This window comes from Salvelinus namaycush, unplaced genomic scaffold (assembly GCF_016432855.1).
Source record: "Salvelinus namaycush isolate Seneca unplaced genomic scaffold, SaNama_1.0 Scaffold1198, whole genome shotgun sequence".
Lineage (NCBI taxonomy): Eukaryota > Metazoa > Chordata > Actinopteri > Salmoniformes > Salmonidae > Salvelinus > Salvelinus namaycush.
The window spans coordinates 15,911-36,471 of record NW_024057895.1 but is presented as its reverse complement, the minus strand read 5'-3'; the positions used below and the strand labels follow the sequence as shown (position 1 = coordinate 36,471).

General features: G+C 42.6%; 1 protein-coding gene across 1 annotated transcript; it reads left to right on the top strand.

Moving 5' to 3' along the window:
• The first annotated feature begins 3,649 nt into the window (after nt 1-3,649).
• LOC120036053 lies at nt 3,650-6,773 on the top strand. The gene is made up of 4 exons (XM_038982513.1): nt 3,650-3,884; nt 4,116-4,445; nt 5,902-6,030; nt 6,338-6,773. The coding sequence occupies exons 1-4, from the start codon at nt 3,758-3,760 to the stop codon at nt 6,376-6,378; spliced, it is 627 nt and encodes a 208-aa protein (XP_038838441.1). The 5' UTR covers nt 3,650-3,757; the 3' UTR covers nt 6,379-6,773.
• The last annotated feature ends 13,788 nt before the right edge of the window (nt 6,774-20,561 follow it).

Sequence of the window (20,561 nt, the reverse complement as noted above, 5' to 3'; positions counted from 1 at the left end):
TGCTCTCTTCTCCTCTCTCCTTCTCTATTTCTCTCTCTGCTCAGCAACAGAAAAACAGAAGTGGTCTGAGCTGAAATAACCACAAAGAGAACCAGTTGCAGACATAGACATGAATATTCATTCTTCTGTGTGTTTCTACATCATTGGTTGTAGTTACATTCACCTCTCTAACATTTTATATTCACTCAAATGTATACTTTTTTATACTTTTTCACTACAAACACAGTGATGTGCTGCTTCAATAAGCAGGAATGAGGAATAAACCCTGGTAATACAGGAACGTGATTCAATCAATAAATCGTCATATTAAAAGTCTTTAGTGGTGGAGAAAACCATGTGCTCAGTTTGAGAGCTCTTGTGAATGATCTTTGGTGACCTCAGATCATACTGTCTCTGTGTCGGGGTTAGACACTTGTTCAGAGGACTGGTGGTAGTGCAGCTTGTTACATTGAACTCAGATCATACTGTCTCTGTGTCGGGGTTAGACACTTGTTCAGAGGACAGGTGGTAGTGCAGCTTGTTACATTGAACTCAGATCATACTGTCTCTGTGTCGGGGTTAGACACTTGTTCAGAGGACAGGTGGTAGTACAGCTTGTTACATTGAACTCAGATCATACTGTCTCTGTGTCGGGGTTAGACACTTGTTCAGAGGACAGGTGGTGGTACAGCTTGTTACATTGAACTCAGATCATACTGTCTCTGTGTCGGGGTTAGACACTTGTTCAGAGGACAGGTGGTGGTACAGCTTGTTACATTGAACTCAGATCATACTGTCTCTGTGTCGGGGTTAGACACTTGTTCAGAGGACTGGTGGTGGTACAGCTTGTCACATTGAACTCAGATCATACTGTCTCTGTGTCGGGGTTAGACACTTGTTCAGAGGACTGGTGGTGGTACAGGAGCACTTTGAAGGTCTTGGGAGGAAGTTGTAGGAAGTTCCAATGATGTGGCAGCAGAGTCTCTGAATGACTTCCAATCCTGGAGAGACAAGAGACTTGATTCCACTGATATGTCATGTTGACGTGTTGACTTTGTCACTTGACATATTTCCGTCCTGTAAACTATTTAGATAGTTAGGGGAGGGTGTGGTGTGCCTGGTTGTCCTTGTCTCATCTCACTCTAGCTACTCCTGTGGCGAGCCGGGAGAAATGCACGCTGACACGGTCGCCATGTGTACAGTGATTCCTCAGACACATTGGTGCACATTGTGTCAAGAAGCAGTGCCTCTGGGCAGGGTTGTGTTTAGTTGTATGTTTGAGTAGGCTAGTGTAGCTCTACTCAAACACCTGGCTCAAAAAGAGGGATGCTATGTTAGCTAGCAGGCTATGGCTGTCCAACTTTTCCAAGTCAAGGTAAGCTTTTAATTTTATTAATTTATTGCCACTGGGGCCAGCTTGCTAACTGTACACTCTACTGCATTATTGTAGAGGGTTTATTAACGCGTTAGTTCTAGTAGCTATATTGACTGACCTTAGCTAATATAATGACAATGATGTAGGCTGTGTGTAGCGGTTAGCGGTTATGATATGAAGGTTTGGCTTGGAAAGGTTTAGTTGCCTGCTCACAGACAGCTGACGTGTTCTGCACTGGATCCCACAAGCGAAGGGAAAAGGTGAGAGGAGGAGAGTGTTGATGTGAGAAGGAATTAACAAGCAAAGTGATCATGCTGTTTGTTTATGGCTACGAGGAAATTGACCTGTATTTGCATGTGATCAGGGGTTTATTGATTCTAGTATCATGTAGTAGCCTAAACGTATCAATGTTACACTGAGCTGGGTGACTGGAATATGAATGACAGTCATCCAAGTAAACGGCACCGATCGCCACTTGAATATGAGCACATTAATGCCATATCCCTGCATCACTAATACAGACTCTCATACATGTGAAGAAGGCCTTCAACTGCTGGTGAGCTGGAGGATTCTCACCAAGGTGTCAGAAACTAGATAAAAAACATGACCACGTTGAGGAAGTGATGCTATAGTGGTGAGTAGAGATGCTGCTGTATGGTGAGAAACTCATAGTGCTGAGACACACTGACAGAGGAGAAACTTGTAGTGCTGAGACACTCTGACAGAGGAGAGACTTGTAGTGCTGAGACACTCTGACAGAGGAGAAACTTGTAGTGCTGAGACACTCTGACAGAGGAGAAACTTGTAGTGCTGAGACACTCTGACAGAGGAGAAACTTGTAGTGCTGAGACACTCTGACAGAGGAGAGACTTGTAGTGCTGAGACACTCTGACAGAGAAGAAACTTGTAGTGCTGAGACACTCTGACAGAGGAGAAACTTGTAGTGCTGAGACACTCTGACAGAGGAGAGACTTGTAGTGCTGAGACACTCTGACAGAGGAGAGACTTGTAGTGCTGAGACTCTCTGACAGAGGAGAAACTTGTAGTGCTGAGACACTCTGACAGAGGAGAAACTTGTAGTGCTGAGACACTCTGACAGAGGAGAGACTTGTAGTGCTGAGACACTCTGACAGAGGAGAGACTTGTAGTGCTGAGACACTCTGACAGAGGAGAAACTTGTAGTGCTGAGACACTCTGACAGAGGAGAAACTCACAGTGCTGAGACACTCTGACAGAGGAGAAACTTGTAGTGCTGAGACACTCTGACAGAGGAGAGACTTGTAGTGCTGAGACACTCTGACAGAGGAGAAACTTGTAGTGCTGAGACACTCTGACAGAGGAGAGACTTGTAGTGCTGAGACTCTCTGACAGAGGAGAAACTTGTAGCGCTGAGACACTCTGACAGAGGAGAAACTTGTAGTGCTGAGACACTCTGACAGAGGAGAAACTCGTAGTGCTGAGACACTCTGACAGAGGAGAAACTTGTAGTGCTGAGACACTCTGACAGAGGAGAAACTTGTAGTGCTGAGACACTCTGACAGAGGAGAAACTTGTAGTGCTGAGACACTCTGACAGAGGAGAAACTCGTAGTGCTGAGACACTCTGACAGAGGAGAAACTCATAGTGCTGAGACACTCTGACAGAGGAGAAACTTGTAGTGCTGAGACACACTGACAGAGGAGAAACTCATAGTGCTGAGACACTCTGACAGAGGAGAAACTTGTAGTGCTGAGACACTCTGACAGAGGAGAAACTTGTAGTGCTGAGACACTCTGACAGAGGAGAGACAGAAACAGAGGAGAGACAGAAACAGAGGAGAGAGAGAGAGGATCATGGCTGACGTCCATCATTCATTTTGGGGACTGCTCGTGACCGTTTTGTACCTGCTAACAGGTAAGACAGAGGAGAGAGAGTAAGAATATGTCATTAGAGATCATAGAACACATTTATTTCACACGGCCAAACTAGTTCAGTTTACATTTTACTAATATAATGATGACATTTCTGTTGTGTATCTGTTTACTCTTATCTTCACTATTGTATAATAAACAGTATATTACACTATTATTCACACTGAAGAATATCAATAAGAATACCTATGAAATATAATGTAATCTGTATTACCAGTTAATAATTATCTGATGTCATACTCCTTCCAGGTGTCAGTGGAGAAACTATGTTCTCCAGAGCGAAAATAATGACCTGATATTATGTTCTTGTCAGGTGTCAGTGGAGAAACTGTCCCCCACATCACCACAAGGAAATTACGCTATGGTGATAGAGAAACTTCCCTCTTGGCACACACTGGATGAATCAACATTGTTTCCACAATATTTCAACAAAATTGCGTTGAACCAATGTGGAATAGACATTGAATTGACGTATGTGCCCAGTGAGTAGTGTATGGTGAGAAACTTGTTGTGCAGAGACACTCTGACAGAGAGAGAAGCAAAGGAGAGAGTGAGGGAGAGGACAATGGTTAAAATGGCTGTTTTGGGACTGCTTGGGTCCCTTTTATATCTGCTAACAGGTGAGACCAGTGCGATATTTAGAGAATAACATACAAACTATCCATCTCAGAAAACAATATATATATTCATATTGTATAATTTCTTTTGTTGAGTAAACATTTTTGTTGTGACATTCGGTGGATATGGTGACTCCATTTATGTGAAAAGCATACCTTTTAAGTATATTAATGGTCGCCATCTCTATTCTAATCTGTATTCAAAATAATGACCTGATACTATGTTCTTGTCAGGTGTCAGTGGAAAAACTGTCCCCCATATCACCACAGAGGGAGATGATGTCAGACTGCTGTGTAACAATGTGGTTAATCCAAACTGTTCCTCAACTACATGGATCTACAACAGAAATGGAACTGCCACTGAACTAGTCAGTCTAGGGAAGGTGATAAAACAACCACAACTGAACAACATGGCTGACAGACTGAGTTTGGGGTCTGAATGTTCTCTAAATGTTAGTGATGTCAGAGCTGAGGATGCTGGATTCTACACTTGTCGACAGTTCCTTACAGAGACTGGACCACCACAAGGAGAGGATGCTCATGTTCTTCTGTCTGTTCTAACTAGTGAGTATTACTGTTTAAATGTCACTGTGTACAAGTGTGGTGTTAATTATCATATGCTATGTGAAAATAGCCAACAAGTACTGTATACCTTTGTCTCTTTCTCAGTCTCCTCTACCACACCAGTGACAGATCTGAAGTATGGTTCTTGTTATGCTCCTAGCATATGAATAAGTTCACAAGATCTGTGATGATATTAAAGTTGAATATCAATCCTGATTCATTCTCCTGATATAATATTAGTGATTAATGATTCATTTGATATGAAATCTACTGCTGTGTCTGATGATGATGATGATGATGATGATGGGTTATTTAAATACACTAAAAGAGGATGTTCTTCTCCTACTGAATTAGATATTAAAGACAAGACCACTGATAGTGATGATGTCATCTCTAGTGTCCCAGGTAAAATAGTCCCATCTGTATGATGTGTGAACTGGGTCCTGGGTACTGTGTTTTCCCATGCTGTGTCAGGGTTTGAGACTGGGTCCAGAAAGACACTTGATTTGATGTTTCCAGACAGTTCTGATGTAACTACTCTAATTCCCATCAAGACAACCAGCAGTACTCCACAACAGTATAAGACTGGTCATGTAAAAACAGCCCCAAACATATTGATAGGAAGTACTGCTTGTCTAGTGCTCTAGAGAATGGAGTAGAGAAAGATGTAACAGATTGCAGTAAAGAACTCTATAGGCAACACAGAGTCAGTGGATCCATACTGTACTGTGATGTCACCATTATTAACCAATGACAAGTGGTCACTCTGTTTTCCACTATTGTAGGACGACCCACACCCCAAAGTGACATTTGTATGCAAGAAATTCTTCTGTGTTGTCTTAGGAATTCAGCATTCTCTGTGTTGATCTCAGCAACCCCCATTGTCTGACCTCTGAGGAGCAGAAGTTACATCCTGTAGGTCTGATATCTGATTGGAGGTTAACTTTACATTAATGCCACCTCTCTCTCTCACTCACTCACACTGCAAGACCAGCCTTGTCAACCCCATCTTCTGCTGGTATTGTATTTAATACTGTTTCCCTTCTCAGTTCTATGGTAGACAGTATGAGTGGTACAGCATGGGGCCAAAGTCAGATGTACTACCTTGGTCAACACAAAGCATTTGTACATGAAACTAAACTTTCATGTTCCATTTTATAACTTGGCTGTGGTGCCGTTCACACTTCTCTCTTCCTGTATGAATTTCTGCTTCTCTGTGATGCCAAATACCAACACTCCAGGTTTAAGGTGTTATATAACCTTTCAATTATTTAGTGGATGGTGTGAACAATCATAATCCATTACACACAAATTAAAATGCTGAATTAGATCTTTGTTGTTCAGACAGAGACGAAGTTGTAGAGAGGTTTGGCTGATGGATATTGGTCTTCAAACTTTACTTTAAATCAATCTAAATGATTGACTGTGTTTAATCACTGTCTGTCTCATTGTCCAGGTACCAGTAATGTTGTTAAGTTGCCCATCAGTCACATCATGCTCTTTGTGACACTGACCATCATGGCTGCCATAGTCACTATTCACACAAGGAGGAACCGCCCACCCAAGGCTCTGCCCCAACAAGCAGGTGAGTCACAGGCATTGGTCCAGTTCCATTTAGGTTCCTAACTCCTCCCACAACATCAGAGTTCACAGATCTGATAGGACTGTATAGACCTAAACATTATGAATGGTTCCATCAATCTATAGAACACATGGAGCAAACAACACATTACATTCACATTCTGATCTTCAGATGTGTGAACTGAAACGGAATCAGGTCATAAATAGTCATTGAATATTCTCATCTTGTTCCTCTAATCCTATTAACTAGTTCATCTTTATGGTCTGCTATAGAATGAATGGTGAGACATGTTGTTTTGTTCTCTGTATAGAAGAAGCCTCTGGTATTGAGGTTCATGTCCTGGAGGAATGATCCCTTGTTCCTCTTCTCCCTGTGCTGGACTAAGACTTTCAAACTGTCTGGAGCTTTATTGATTCAGTAACAGAGGACAGTATAAATGTTTTTAAAGTTGATGTTTATATATTTTAGTGCATAGAGTGGAAGATGTATTAATTCGTAGTTGTGTTCTTACATTATAGTATCTTTTTATACACCTTTATGTAGTAGGGATTCAAATATCAGCAAACCTTGGCTGATGTGTTTAATTTTTTCTGTCCATTGTTAATGACGTTAGCATGGAGAAATTCCTTGGTATTGTTTAATTAATCATTTGTGTCCTAAGCAGACTTAAAATGAGCACAATGCTTCTTCTAAAATGTATATTAATTACTAAAACTGTTTTTAAATAAACTAATAAAAATACAGTATTTCAAACTGCTACAGGTGTTTTTCAGGCTACCCTTCCACAATGTCAGGTAAAGCATGAATACATTGACCTTATTTCATTTACAACCTTCTTCTAGTCAGCAGCAAATATAGATGTGTCTGTCCTTTTTCTCAAAGCCTACTCAGAATTTCTATAAAATAAAGAATTTTAAGCACTTGAAGGCCTTGCTTACCATAGCCACCAGTTCTTCCCGTTGACATTGCAAATGACTTTAGCCTACGTTGCAAATGACTTTAGCCTAGTCACAGACTACTCCATTTATCACCTTTACCTGTTCTTGCCAGGCGTAGTGGTGCTGCCTGTAATCCAAACATCTGGAGGCTGTATCACGCTACGTTAAACAGGTGTCCACATCAAGTTTGGTATCGGTATGACCTCCAGGTTGTCTAAGGAGGGGTGCACCGGCCCAGGTCAGAAATGAAGCAGGTCAAAGCCCCTGTCCATTAGTGGTTTAGCGTCTGTGAGAAGATGCTACAGTGCAGCCTTGGCAAGACATTGAAACACAATCTTTGATTTTCATTTAGTTTCAGAATAAATATTCTGCTTCATTGTGGCAGCTGCCTCTTAGTGGAACAAAATGAAAAGATATTCAATACGGAAAGAGAGAACTAGGCTATAGCTTAGCTAGCAGGGTGTAACACAGACGCTGGGAGACGAGAAGCAAGAAGTAACGATGGTGACAGGTGTGCGCAATAATCACCACACTGGCAACAACGAGCGCCGGAGAGGGGGAGCGGGAGTAAACGTGACACAGGGAGTATATCTCACAGTTGAGAATTATACTGCCTCCTACTGGCGAAGACAGTAAATTACTGAATTAAACCCCAACAGGTAATACAATGTTTTGGAACTCTTTGAAAGGAGTTAATCAGTTCTGACTTACTTTAGTCAAAATCATTTTCAACATGAGTAATGAAGGAAAAAAACTGTTATCAGCAAAGCTTAAATATGTTTTTCTAAGAAGCTGCTATTGTGCTACATACTAAAAGAAAATAACAGAGGCATAGGTCATCGCATCTTCACCTTGGACCAACAGAGACAAGACGCACAAGGTCACACCAAAGTAAAGGCTGTAAACAGTGTATAGGAGGGAGAGTGATACCATTACAATATGTTCAGTATAGCTTCACTTACATCAACTCTCTGAGGAGGATTTTGATTGAAGTGGTCAATGGAGGCATAGGTGATTCTGTCAGCAGGTTGACTCTACAAGGGTCAGAATTGTTATTGAAACGTGACTCATTGAAACTGGACATTAGTCTGATTGCAGGATAACAACTGGGTCAAATTATGTTTCATATGAATCATGTTTCAACTTCCATTAGGATATTGATGCACTAACCTTGTCCTCATTGGTTGGTGGAGTGGTTTACTGCATTCAGACCCTTCATACATTAATAACAAAGGTAATGGATTCAAAACAATATAATTATAGTGGAACCTCTTAGTTATACTTCTTGTCAATAGGGGGGCGCCATTTCGACTTTGTAAAAATTCGTTCCCAAATTAAACTGCCTCGTACTCAATTCTTGCTCGTACAATATGCATATTATTATTACTATTGGATAGAAAACACTCTCTAGTTTCTAAAACCGTTTGAATTATATCTGTGAGTAAAACAGAACTCAAGTTGCAGCTAACTTCCTGTCAGGAAGTGAGAAATCTGAAATCGATGCTCTGTTCCAGGGTCAGTTTATTAAATTGCATGTTATCTATGAGTCGACATGCACTGCATACGATTTCCCCTAGATGTCAGTAAACAGTGAGAATTGGAATGGTGTTGCTAGGCAGATCTGAGGCCATATAAAGGCTCATGGAACCGGGGATGCACTCTTTTCAACGTTCGTCATGGCGCAAAGGAGGACCTCAGGATGGCATTCTGAAAAGCTCTCGTTATAGGCCTTAGATATATCCGGCTCTGATTTTATTCGATATAGGTGTTAAAGACATCATAATGTAGTTATTTTAAACCGAGTTATATCAGTTTATATCAGTATATTGCGATTTTCGGATATTTCTTTGTGCTGGGTTATGAAGAGTTGGGCATGTCTGGGCCACATAGCTAATGTTTTCTGCTAATTTCTAAGTTGAAGACGGCAATCTACAACCGAGCAACAATGATTCTGGACAAGGACCACTTGCACAAGATTCTGATGGAAGCTCATCAAAAAGTAAGAACTATTTATGATGTTAATTCGTTGTTCTGTTGAAAATTGTAAAACTATTATTCCGCCATTAATTTCGGTGCGGTCTCGCTTTAGTGCACGCTGTATGTCGTAGTAACGTTCATTTTAAAAATCTAACAAAGCGGTTGCATTAAGAACTAATGTATCTTTCATTTGCTGTCCAACCTGTATTTTTTAGTCAAGTTTATGATTAGTTATTGATTAGATTAGGTGCCTCTCCCAAGATTTCTCCCGACATTTTGTTGGCAGCTTGGCTACTATTCTCATTGTATAACCACGATTTGTGCCGCTAAATATGCACATTTTCGAACAAACAATATATGTATTGTGTAATATGATGTTATAGGACTGTCATCTGATTAAGTTTTGAGAAGGTTGGTGAAAATTAATATCTTTTGCTGGTTTATTCGCTATCGGTAACGTGCATGAATCAATGCTGCTGTGTGGTTGGCTATTGTAGTAAGCTAATATAATGCTAAATTGTGTTTTCGCTGTAAAAAACACTTAAAAAATCGGAAATATTGTCTGGATTCACAAGATCTTTGTCTTTCATTTGCTGTATGCTGTGTATTTTTCATAAATGTTTTATGATGAGTATTTAGGTAATTCACGTTGCTCTCTGTAGTTATTATAGTTGCTTTGGTGAGAGTTGTGATGGTGGCTGCAATGTAAAACTATGATTTATACCTGAAATATGCACATTTTTCGAACGAAACATATGCTATACAATAAATATGTTATCAGACTGTCATCTGATGAAGTTGTTTCTTGGTTAGTGACTATTTATATCTTTATTTGGTCGAATTTGTGATAGCTACCTATGCAGTAAAAAAATGGTGGGGAAAAAAAGTTGTGTCTTTTGCTATCGTGGTTAGCTAATAGAAATACATATTGTGTCTTCCCTGTAAAACATTTTAAAAATCAGAAATGATGGCTGGATTCACAAGATGTGTATCTTTCATCTGGTGTCTTGGACTTGTGATTTCATGATATTTAGATGCTAGTATTTACTTGTGGCGCTATGCTAGGCTATGCTAGTCAGCTTTTTTACTGATGAGGGTGCTCCCGGATCCGGGATGAGTACCAAGTAGAAGTTAATCACTAACCTTTGATGATCTTCATCAGATGACACTCATAGGACTTCATGTTACACAATACATGTATGTTTTGTTCGATAAAGTTCATATTTATATCAAAAAATCTCAGTATACATTGACGCGTTATGTTCAATACTTCCAAAAACAGCCGGTGATTTTGCAGAGTGCCACATCAATTTACAGAAATACTCATCATAAATGTTGATGAAAATACAAGTGTTATACATGGAACTTTAGATACACTTCTCCTTAATGCAACCGCTGTGTCAGATTTCAAAAAAACTTTACGGAAAAAGCAAACCATGCAATAATCTGAGTACGGCGCTCAGAGACCAAAACAACCCAAACAGATATCCGCCATGTTGGAGTCAACAGAAGTCAGAAATAGCAATATAAATATTCACTTACCTTTGATGATCTTCATCAGAATGCACTCCTAGGAATCCCAGTTCCACAATAAATGTTTGATTTGTTCGATAAAGTTCATCTTTATCGAACAACAAAATACCTCCTTTTGTTAGCCAGTTCAGTTCACAAATCCAAATCCATGACGCACGAGCAGACGAAAAGTCAAAAAGTTCCGTTACAGTCCGTAGAAACATGTCAAACGAAGTATAGAATCAATCTTTAGGATGTTTTTAACATAAATCTTCAATGATGTTCCAACCGGAGAATTCCTTTGTCTGTAGAAATGCAATGGAACAGAGCTCGCTCTCACGTGAACGAGCGTCACGAGCTCATGGCACTCTGCCAGACACCTGGCTCAACCAGACCTTATGAGCCCCCACCTCACAGTAGAAGCATCAAACAAGGTTCTAAAGACTGTTGACATCTGGTGGAAGCCTTAGGAAGTGCAACATGACCAATATCCCACTGTATCTTCAATAGGGAATGAGTTGAAAAACGACAAACCTCAGATTTCCCACTTCCTGGTTGGATTTTTTCTCAGGTTTTTGCCTGCCATATGAGTTCTGTTATACTCACAGACATCATTCAAACAGTTTTAGAAACTTCAGAGTGTTTTCTATCAAAATATACTAATAATATGCATATCTTAGCTTCTGGAACTGAGTAGCAGGCAGTTTACTCTGGGCACCTTATTCATCCAAGCTACTCAATACTGCCCCCAGCCATAATTAAGGAGCGTGGTTAGGCGGGTCATGTTTCGGAGGACGCATGATTCCACCTTCGCCTCTCCCGAGCCCGTTGTGGAGTTGCAGCGATGAGACAAGATCTAATTGGGGAGAACAAGGCTGGGTAAAATACAATAACATACAAAAATAATCAAACATAAATCATGTAACAGATATCGGACATGGCAGAAAGAGTGTGGCCTTTTCTATAACCTGCAGGCTGGAGATTAAATGTGTGACAATATTATGAGATGGACACTTTTTACATCATGCAGGTTTCTCTGATCAAATATTCTAACCTAAATGGCTCCCAATCAAATAGAAAATGCACTGACATGTTAACAAACGGTATATCCTAAGAACAGGACAGGTCTAAGTAAAATGGACAGTATGGAATGGACAATCAGGTTACTCTGCTGAACAGAAGTTTCACCCCGTGCGCTAAATTGTCATGATCAGTGGTTTCATATCTGTATGCATCAATGTTTGACCAGATGATGATAGTGAAAAATAAAATATTTCTGCATTTCCCGCTGTGTAAACACATTTTAACTAGGCTCAGGATAACTGCTGATAAAGTTGGGTAGCTGATATTCAGAGCTTAACTAGCCAAATGAACTATATTCTTGGAGAATATTCTGAAAATACAACTGGTTTGATATGGAAGAGGAGATGCCAGAGGCTGCAGGAAGAGGAGGAGGGGGGTCATACAGAGGTCAAACCAAGAGGGTGGATATAAGTTACACCACAGAACTGTAATGATCATTGAATCATTATAATGCTATGGGTTACACAGTGTCCAACAAATAGGGACTAGGGACAAATAGAGGATCCTACTTCCCTTTAACTAGCTATATGGCACCACCTAGTGGTGAAACTCACTGGTACGTCTGTCAGAGTATAACGTGATTGGTTTGGTTCCTTATGATCTTGGAGACACAACACTGGAGGCTACAGCTCTCAAAGACACACCTGTACTACAGTGGAAGAGATACTACTACCCCATTAATACATAATGAATCATTACCTGATGATCTTGTAGAAGACACAGCCGGTGCTCCAGACGTCCATCTTGTGAGAGTAGTGTCCGTCCGTTACGAGGCACTCTGGGGTTGTGTACCAACGTGTAGAGATTTACTCTTTGTAGGGCGGGAGTAAACACTCTAACACGAGCCAAAGTCCCCCTGTTTCAGAGTGTCCTTCTGTTTAGGGGAGAAGACACAGAATACTACTACTGAGTGTGTGTTATACTGTCCTACCACCAGGTACTGTATGAAGCTTGCTGATGAAGGCTGGAATGTGTGGCTTTTAAATGATAAAGAAACATTTTACTGAACATCCATTTTCATAAAACAGTGACTGAATACAAAGTATAGTAATAATGTCACTGTGAGTGTTTGTCATGGCATTCTTAGTGCCACCATGGTAGGTTCAGTAGAGTTCTCCTCCAATACATCTGTCTATGGGAATCTGTCTCACCTTAATCAGAATGTTCTCTGGTCTGACGTCCCGGTGGAAGAGACCATGACTGTGGGGAGAGAAGTTACATGTCAGAAAAATGTACTGAAATGACCCTTGACACACACACACACACACACACACACACACACACACACACACACACACACACACACACACACACACACACACACACACACACACACACACACACACACACACACACACACACACACACACACACACACACACACACACACACACACACACACACACACACACACACACACACACACACATCAGAAGGGAGCCTGCTCTCCTAATGCTCATCTGTGATTACTTGTGTATGTGGTCCAGAGACCTGCAGAGCTGATACATGTAGTTGTGGATCCTGCTCTCTGGCATGGGGTACTGTCGGGTTAACCCAGGGGTCAGAGGTCAGGGGTTATGGTAGAAATGAAGCAGAGTGTTACACCTCAGTCACCCATGATACATCACCAGTTTACTGCTGATAGCATTTGAAGTTCCAACAAAGGTAAAGACTGTGTTTCATTCCTGTGGGATGTGAATGTTCCCTCCCTTTTGCCCTTTTTAACTCTGGTAGGATTGGATATGTGAAATATGGCTGAAAACTATGTGGAACAACTCCTTACTACCACCCGTCTGAGATCTATGAAGGGGAGTGAATAAGAGAAGAAGGAAAGGAACAATGTTTCGGGAATGAAATGTAGCCATATACTAAGAGTAGACTGATACTAGGAGAAGAATATTCTCTAAGGTAATTTTTAAATAACTCATCATCATCAGACACATACAGTAGAGAGCAGTATGATTGTTCACTAATCACTGATATCAGGAGAAAGGATCAGGTTTGACATTCACTTTAATGACATTACAAATGTTGTTAACTTTATTTCCAAATTATAACAAGAATACATACCTTCCTGAGAACATGGAGGTGAAGTCAATGGAGGTCTTCACTTTTCCTCCTTCAGTCAGCTGACGTGTCCACTTCCTGTTGTTGTCCTCCCTCTGGATTGTCACAGTGATGACACAGAGAATGTTGTGTGACCTGGTATCTGGAGTCTCACTGCAGATCAGTACTTGTCTCATCCACCAGCTCAGTGTAACACCACTAATGATGTGTGAGTTACACCTTCCGTCAAAAGTGAGTAGAGAGCACCTTAATGTCACTGTTCCATCAGGCTTTAGATCTGTCACTGTTCCATCAGGCTTTAGATCTGTCACTGTTCCATCAGGCTTTAGATCTGTCACTGTTCCATCAGGCTTTAGATCTGTCACTGTTCCATCAGGCTTTAGATCTGTCACTGTTCCATCAGGCTTTAGATCTGTCACTGTTGTGGACAGGGAGACTGTGAAAGACAAGGAGATATTTCAATTTTACTGTTACAAATACATCATATATACCAAGCTTAATATATTCTACTTTCTATGTTGTTGAGTTGCAAAATGCAAATGCATCTCAATATTTGAACAATGTCGCCGGAGGGGAAGCCTGCCGTTTTATGTGCTCCTTACCAACTGTGTTATTCAGTTTGTTTTTCGCTTTGTTTGTACCTTCTTTATTTCCTTATTTTGTACATAATGTTGCTTGTCCCGTCTCTTATGAGTGGAAACTTCTGGACATCAGAGCAGTGATTACTCAACTCGAACAGGACAAAGATTTTTTCTTTAACGAGTCCGACGCGAAGGATATACTGCTTTCTCGGGAACGGGCCCAAACTTGTCATTTGCGTGAAGAAAAGACGGAGAAAAATGGGGCGGAGGTCAGGCTGCCTTCTGAGAATTCATAGGCGAGTCAGTAAACCCCCACTGCCATCCGTTCTATTGGCCAACGTGTAATCATTGGAAAACAAAATGGATGATCTACGATCAAGATTATCCTACCAACGGGATATTAAAAACTAATATTTTATGTTTCACCGAGTCGTGGTGAAACGACGACACGGACAATATACAGCTGGCGGGATTTCCATGCATCGGCAGGACAGAGAAGCTACTTCTGGTAAGACGAGGGGCGGGGGTGTGTGTCTAGTTGTCAATAACAGCTGGTGTGCGATGTCTAATATTAAAGAAGTCTCGAGGTATTGCTCACCTGAGGTAGAGTAACTCATGATAAGCTGTAGACCACACTATCTACCAAGATTATTCATTGCCGTCTATTTAGCACCACAAACCGATGCGTGTACTTATACGGCACTCAACCAGCTGTATTGGGCTATAAACAAACAAGAAAATGCTAATCAATTAAAGGCGCTTCTAGTGGCCAGGGACTTTAATGCAGGCAAACTTAAATCTGTTTAACCTCATTTCTGGCAGCATGTCACATGTGAAACCAGAGGAAAAACAACTCTAGACCACCATTACTCCACACAAAGAGATGCATACAAAGATCTCCCTCGCCCTCCATTTGGCAAATCTGACCATAATTATATCCTCCTGGTTCCTACTTACAAGCAAAACTAAAGCAGGAAGTACCAGTGACTCGCTCAATACAGAAGTGGTCAGATAACGCGAATGCTATGCTACAGGACTGTTTTGCTAGCACAGACTGGAATATTTTCCGGGATTCATCCAATGGCATTGAGGAGTATACCACCTCAGTCATCGTCTTCATCAATAAGTGCATCGACGACGTCGTCCCCACAGTGACTGTGCGTACATATCCCAACCAGAAGCCATGGATTACAGGCAAAATCCGCATCGAGCTCAAGGCCAGAGCTGTCGCTTTCAAGGAGCGGGACACCAATCCCGCTACGCCCTCAGATGAACGATCAAACAGGCAAAGCGTCCATACAGGATTAAGATTGAATCCTACTACACTGGCTCTGACGCTCGTCTGAAAACTATTACGGACTACGAAGGGAAACCCAGCTGTGAGCTGTCTAGTGACGCGTGCCTAGCAGACGAGCTAAATGTCTTTTATGCTCAGTTCGAGGCAAGCAACACTGAAGCATGCATAAGAGCACCAGAATTCCGTACAACTGTATGATAACAACTCTTGGTAGCCGATGTAAACAACCCCTTTAAACAGGTCAACATTCACAAAGCCGCGGGGCCAGACATATTACCAGGACGTGTACTCAAAGCATGCGCTGACCATCTGGCAAGTGTCTTCACTGACATATTCAACCTCTCCTTGACTGAGTCTGTAATACTAACATGTTTCAAGCAGACCACCATAGTTCCTGTGACCAAGGAAGTGAAGGTAACCTGCCTAAATGATTACCGCCCTGTAGCACTCACACCGGTAGCCATGAAGTGCTTTGAAAGGGTGGTCATGGCTCACATCAACAGCATCCTCCCGTATACCCAAGACCCACTCCAATTCGCATACTGCCCCAACAGATCCGCAGATGACGCAATCTCAATCGCACTCCACACTGCCCTTTCCCACCTGGACAAAAGGAACACCTATGTAAGAATGCTATTAATTGACTACAGCTCAGCATTCAACACCATAGTGCCCTCAAAGCTCATCAATAAGCTAAGGACCCTGGGACTAAACACCTCCCTCTGCAACTGGATCCTGGACTTCCTGATGGGCCGCCCCCAGGTGGTAAGGGTGGGCAACAACACATCTGCCATGCTGATCCTCAACACTGGAGCCACTCAGGGGGTGTGTGCTTAGTCCTCTCCTGTACTCCCTGTTCACCTATGACAGAGTGGCCAAACACGACTCCAACAACATCATTAAGTTTGCTGACGACAAATCAGTGGTAGGCCTGATCACCTCGACTAACCTGTACCCCCCCTTATTGAATCGTTACCGGTACCCCCTGTATATAGCCTCGTTATTGTTATTTTATCGTGTTACTTTTAGTATTTTTAACTTTAGTTTATTTGGTAAATCATTTCTTAACTCTTTCTTGAACTGCACTGTTGGTTAAGGGCTTGTAAGTAAGCATTTCACAGTAAGGTCTACACCTGTTGTATTCAGCATTTCACAGTAAGGTCTACACCTGTTGTATTCAGCATTTCACAGTAAGGTCTACACCTGTTGTATTCAGCATTTCAGTAAGGTCTACACCTGTTGTATTCAGCATTTCACAGTAAGGTCTACACCTGTTGTATTCAGCATTTCACAGTAAGGTCTACACCTGTTGTATTCAGCATTTCACAGTAAGGTCTACACCTGTTGTATTCAGCATTTCACAGTAAGGTCTACACCTGTTGTATTCAGCATTTCACAGTAAGGTCTACACCTGTTGTATTCAGCATTTCACAGTAAGGTCTACACCTGTTGTATTCAGCATTTCACAGTAAGGTCTACACCTGTTGTATTCAGCATTTCACAGTAAGGTCTACACCTGTTGTATTCAGCATTTCACTGTAAGGTCTACACCTGTTGTATTCGGCGCATGTGACTACTAACGTTTGATTTGATTTGAATATTTATTTGTATTATTTCGAAAGCGTGAAATTACTAGCTATGTTATTTTTAGGGTGAAGTGTAATGACCTCTTTTTCTCTCTCTCTGCTCAGCCTCAGAAAAACAGAAGTGGTCTGAGCTGAAATAACCACTGAGAGAAGGACCAGTTGCAGACATCGACATTCATATTCATTCTCATGTTTATAGAGGTTCATGTTTGGTTTCAGTTACATTCACCTCTCTAACAATTGAAATTCCCTCCAATACCAAGGTGGGATATCAGCCTTTAGAGGAAATGGTTTGCATATTTAGTTTGTAAACGCATAACCATTGTCACGATGTGCGCTACTGGTTGAAGGCAAGTCAGGTGCAGGAGAGCAGAGATGGGTGATAATAGGCGCACTTTATTCATACCCAATGAAAACAGCAAATAACGGCCAAAGTACACGAACGGTACAAGTAAACAAAACACACGGGCCAAACACAGACCCGGCGCAAACAAGCCTGATGCCAACTACACGTAACAAACAAACAATTCCACACAAGAACATGGGGGGAACAGAGGAATATATATACACAATACACAATGTAATTAGGGAATGTAAACCAGGTGTGCGGGGAACAAGACAAAACAAATGGAACAATGAAAAATGGAGCGGCGATGGCTAGAAGGCCGGTGAAGTCGACCGCCGAACGTCGCCCGAATCAAGGAGAGGAGTCGACTTCGGTGGAAGTCGTGACAACCATTCTCAGATCTATCCCTTTTTAGACCTTGTAGCTACTGTGGCAAACCTCTTCAAGGTTATGAGCGTTTGTCACAAATTAAGTGGGAAACTGTCACCAAATTACCCCAGAATGAGAGTTCTTTCGAACAGAACAGTACCTGTGTGTTTGTTTCTCCGTCCTGGTCCACCCAGGTCGTAGGCAAGGTCAAGGATAGCAGGGTTCGGTACCCGAATCGGGTTCTCGGTAGGTCCAGGTCCAAACGCCAACAGGTAAGTCCAAAACAGTCCAGCTCATACGCGGTAAATCCAGCCAATATCTATTGTCTCTTTCTCTACGGTTCATAGATCCTTCCAGCCCTCTCTTCCTCTTCCTCTGGTTTTTCTTGACCCTTTATCCGTGTGTCGGCTCCACCTTCTGAGGTTTCCCCTTGCTTCTGGGACTTGTAGTTTTGGCAGTCGGCCATTTTGTGATCTGTAGTTCTGATCGGGGTGGCCATTTTAGTGATCGGGCAGAGCCCGTTTATTTGTTTTGCTCTCACATATCTGCCATTTATCACTCGACCCCCTTCTTTGCCACACATCTCCCCCCCTAGATCCGACCCCCTAGGTCGGGCTACCGCAGAAAAATATGCGTGCATGCGGGATAACCCATCCACATTTTCCATTTCCTTCCCTGCTTTGTGTTTCAAGTCAAAGTGAAACGGTTGGAGACTCAAAAACCACCGCATCACCCGAGCGTTCTTCTCTTTAGCCCTATGCATCCAGGTGAGTGGGGCATGGTCACTGATGAGGGTGAAGTGGCGCCCCAGCAGGTAATATTTCAGGCTTTCTAGAGCCCACTTTACTGCCAGCGCCTCTTTCTCAACGACTGCGTAGTTGGTTTCCCGTAGTTCCAGCTTCCTGCTTAAAAACACCCCTTCTACCTCTTGGGATAGCACTGCTCCCAAGCTGACCTCTGAGGCATCCGTCTGAACCACAAACTCTTTCTCAAAGTCTGGTACCACCAGCACTGAAATACAGCAGAGAGCCTCCTGTAATGTCCTAAATGCTTTGGTGGCCCTTTCATCCCATTTGACCATGTTTGGCCCTCTGGCTCTAGTCATGTCGGTGAGTGGGGCGGCCACTGTGGCATAACTTGGGATGAACTTCCGGTAGTAACCGGTCAGCCCTAGGAAGGCTCGAACCTGCTTCTTATTTACTGGTTTCGGCCATTGTCTAATTGCCTCCACCTTCTTACGTTGGGGTTTGATTAACCTCTACTTCCCACGGTGTATCCCAGATACTCTGTTTCCCCTAACCCCACATAACACTTGGCAGGGTTCGCCGTGAGCCCTGCCTTTCTAAGGGGGTCTAAAACCGCCTGTACCCGGGGTAAGTGGGATTCCCAATCAGGGCTGTAGATCCCCACGTCATCTAAATAAGCTGCGGCGTACGCTTGGTGCGGTTTTAAGACCTTGTCCATTAGCCGCTGAAAGGTGGCTGGGGCCCCGTGTAAGCCGAATGGCATGACGGTGTATTGAAACAAACCGTCAGGGGTTGCAAAGGCTGTCTTTTCTTTGGCCCTGGGGGTCAGAGGAATTTGCCAGTACCCTTTTGTCAGGTCCAGGGTTGTAATGTACCGAGCTTTACCAATTGTCTCCAGTAGTTCGTCTACTCGGGGCATGGGGTAGGCATCAAACTTGGAGATTTCATTTACCTTCCGAAAGTCGTTACAGAACCGCAAAGACCCATTGGGCTTGGAGACCATCACAATTGGGCTAGACCACTCACTATGTGACTCCTCGATCACTCCAGCTGTCAACATTTTCTCTGTCTCTGCTCTAATCGTGGCCTGTCGAGCCTCGGGTACCCGATATGGCCTCATGCTCACTTTTCTCCCTGGTAGGGAAACGATATCATGAGCCATAACTTCAGTTCGGCCGGGTATCTCTGAAAACACATCTCTGTTTTTCTGGATCAGGGTCTTTACTTCCTGTACTTGTGCTGTGGACAGAGTAGGTGAAATATTTACTTTGGCTGTCTCCTGAGTGTGTGTAGGGTATGTGACCATTAGTGTTTCTCTCTCTCTCCATGCTTTTAACAGGTTTATGTGATAGATCTGTTCCTGTGGCCGTCGACCTGGCTGTCGGATCTGATAATTAACTTCTCCTATTCTCTCCAGTGCTTCATATGGTCCTTTCCATGTGGCTAGTAGTTTGCACTCTACCGTGGGGATCAGCACTAACACCTTATCTCCCGGTTGAAATTCCCTCAGGGTAGCCTGCCGGTTATAAGTGTGCCGCAGGTGCTCTTGTGCTTGTCTCATGTGCTCTCGGACGATGGGCATGACTGTGGCTATCCTGTCTTGCATTGCCGTGACGTGCTCTATGACACTAGTATACGGTCCCGTGTGGCTCAGTTGGTAGAGCATGGCGCTTGCAACGCCAGGGTTGTGGGTTCATTCCCCACGGGGGGACCAGGAAGAATATGTATGAACTTTCCAATTTGTAAGTCGCTCTGGATAAGAGCGTCTGCTAAATGACTTAAATGTAAATGTAAATACGGGGTGGATTGGTGCTCTCAGGTTTCCCGGGCGATGTCTAAGATTCCCCGGGGGTGCCTCCCATATACCAGCTCAAAGGGAGAAAACCCCAGCGAGGCTTGAGGAACCTCTCTAATGGCAAACATCAGATACGGCAACATGCAATCCCAGTTTTTCCCATCCTTATCGATTACCTTCCTGAGCATTGACTTCAGGGTCCTGTTGAATCTCTCAACCAGCCCGTCCGTCTGAGGA

What these genes read in the sequence shown, in the direction of transcription:
- LOC120036053 (XM_038982513.1), top strand. Translation starts at nt 3,758, where the DNA reads ATGGTGAGAAACTTGTTGTGCAGAGACACTCTGACAGAGAGAGAAGCA. An exon ending in CCTTTTATATCTGCTAACAG is followed by an intron (nt 3,885 to 4,115) that starts GTGAGACCAGTG and finishes TGTTCTTGTCAG; the next exon opens with GTGTCAGTGGAAAAACTGTC. An exon ending in GGCTCTGCCCCAACAAGCAG is followed by an intron (nt 6,031 to 6,337) that starts GTGAGTCACAGG and finishes TTCTCTGTATAG; the next exon opens with AAGAAGCCTCTGGTATTGAG.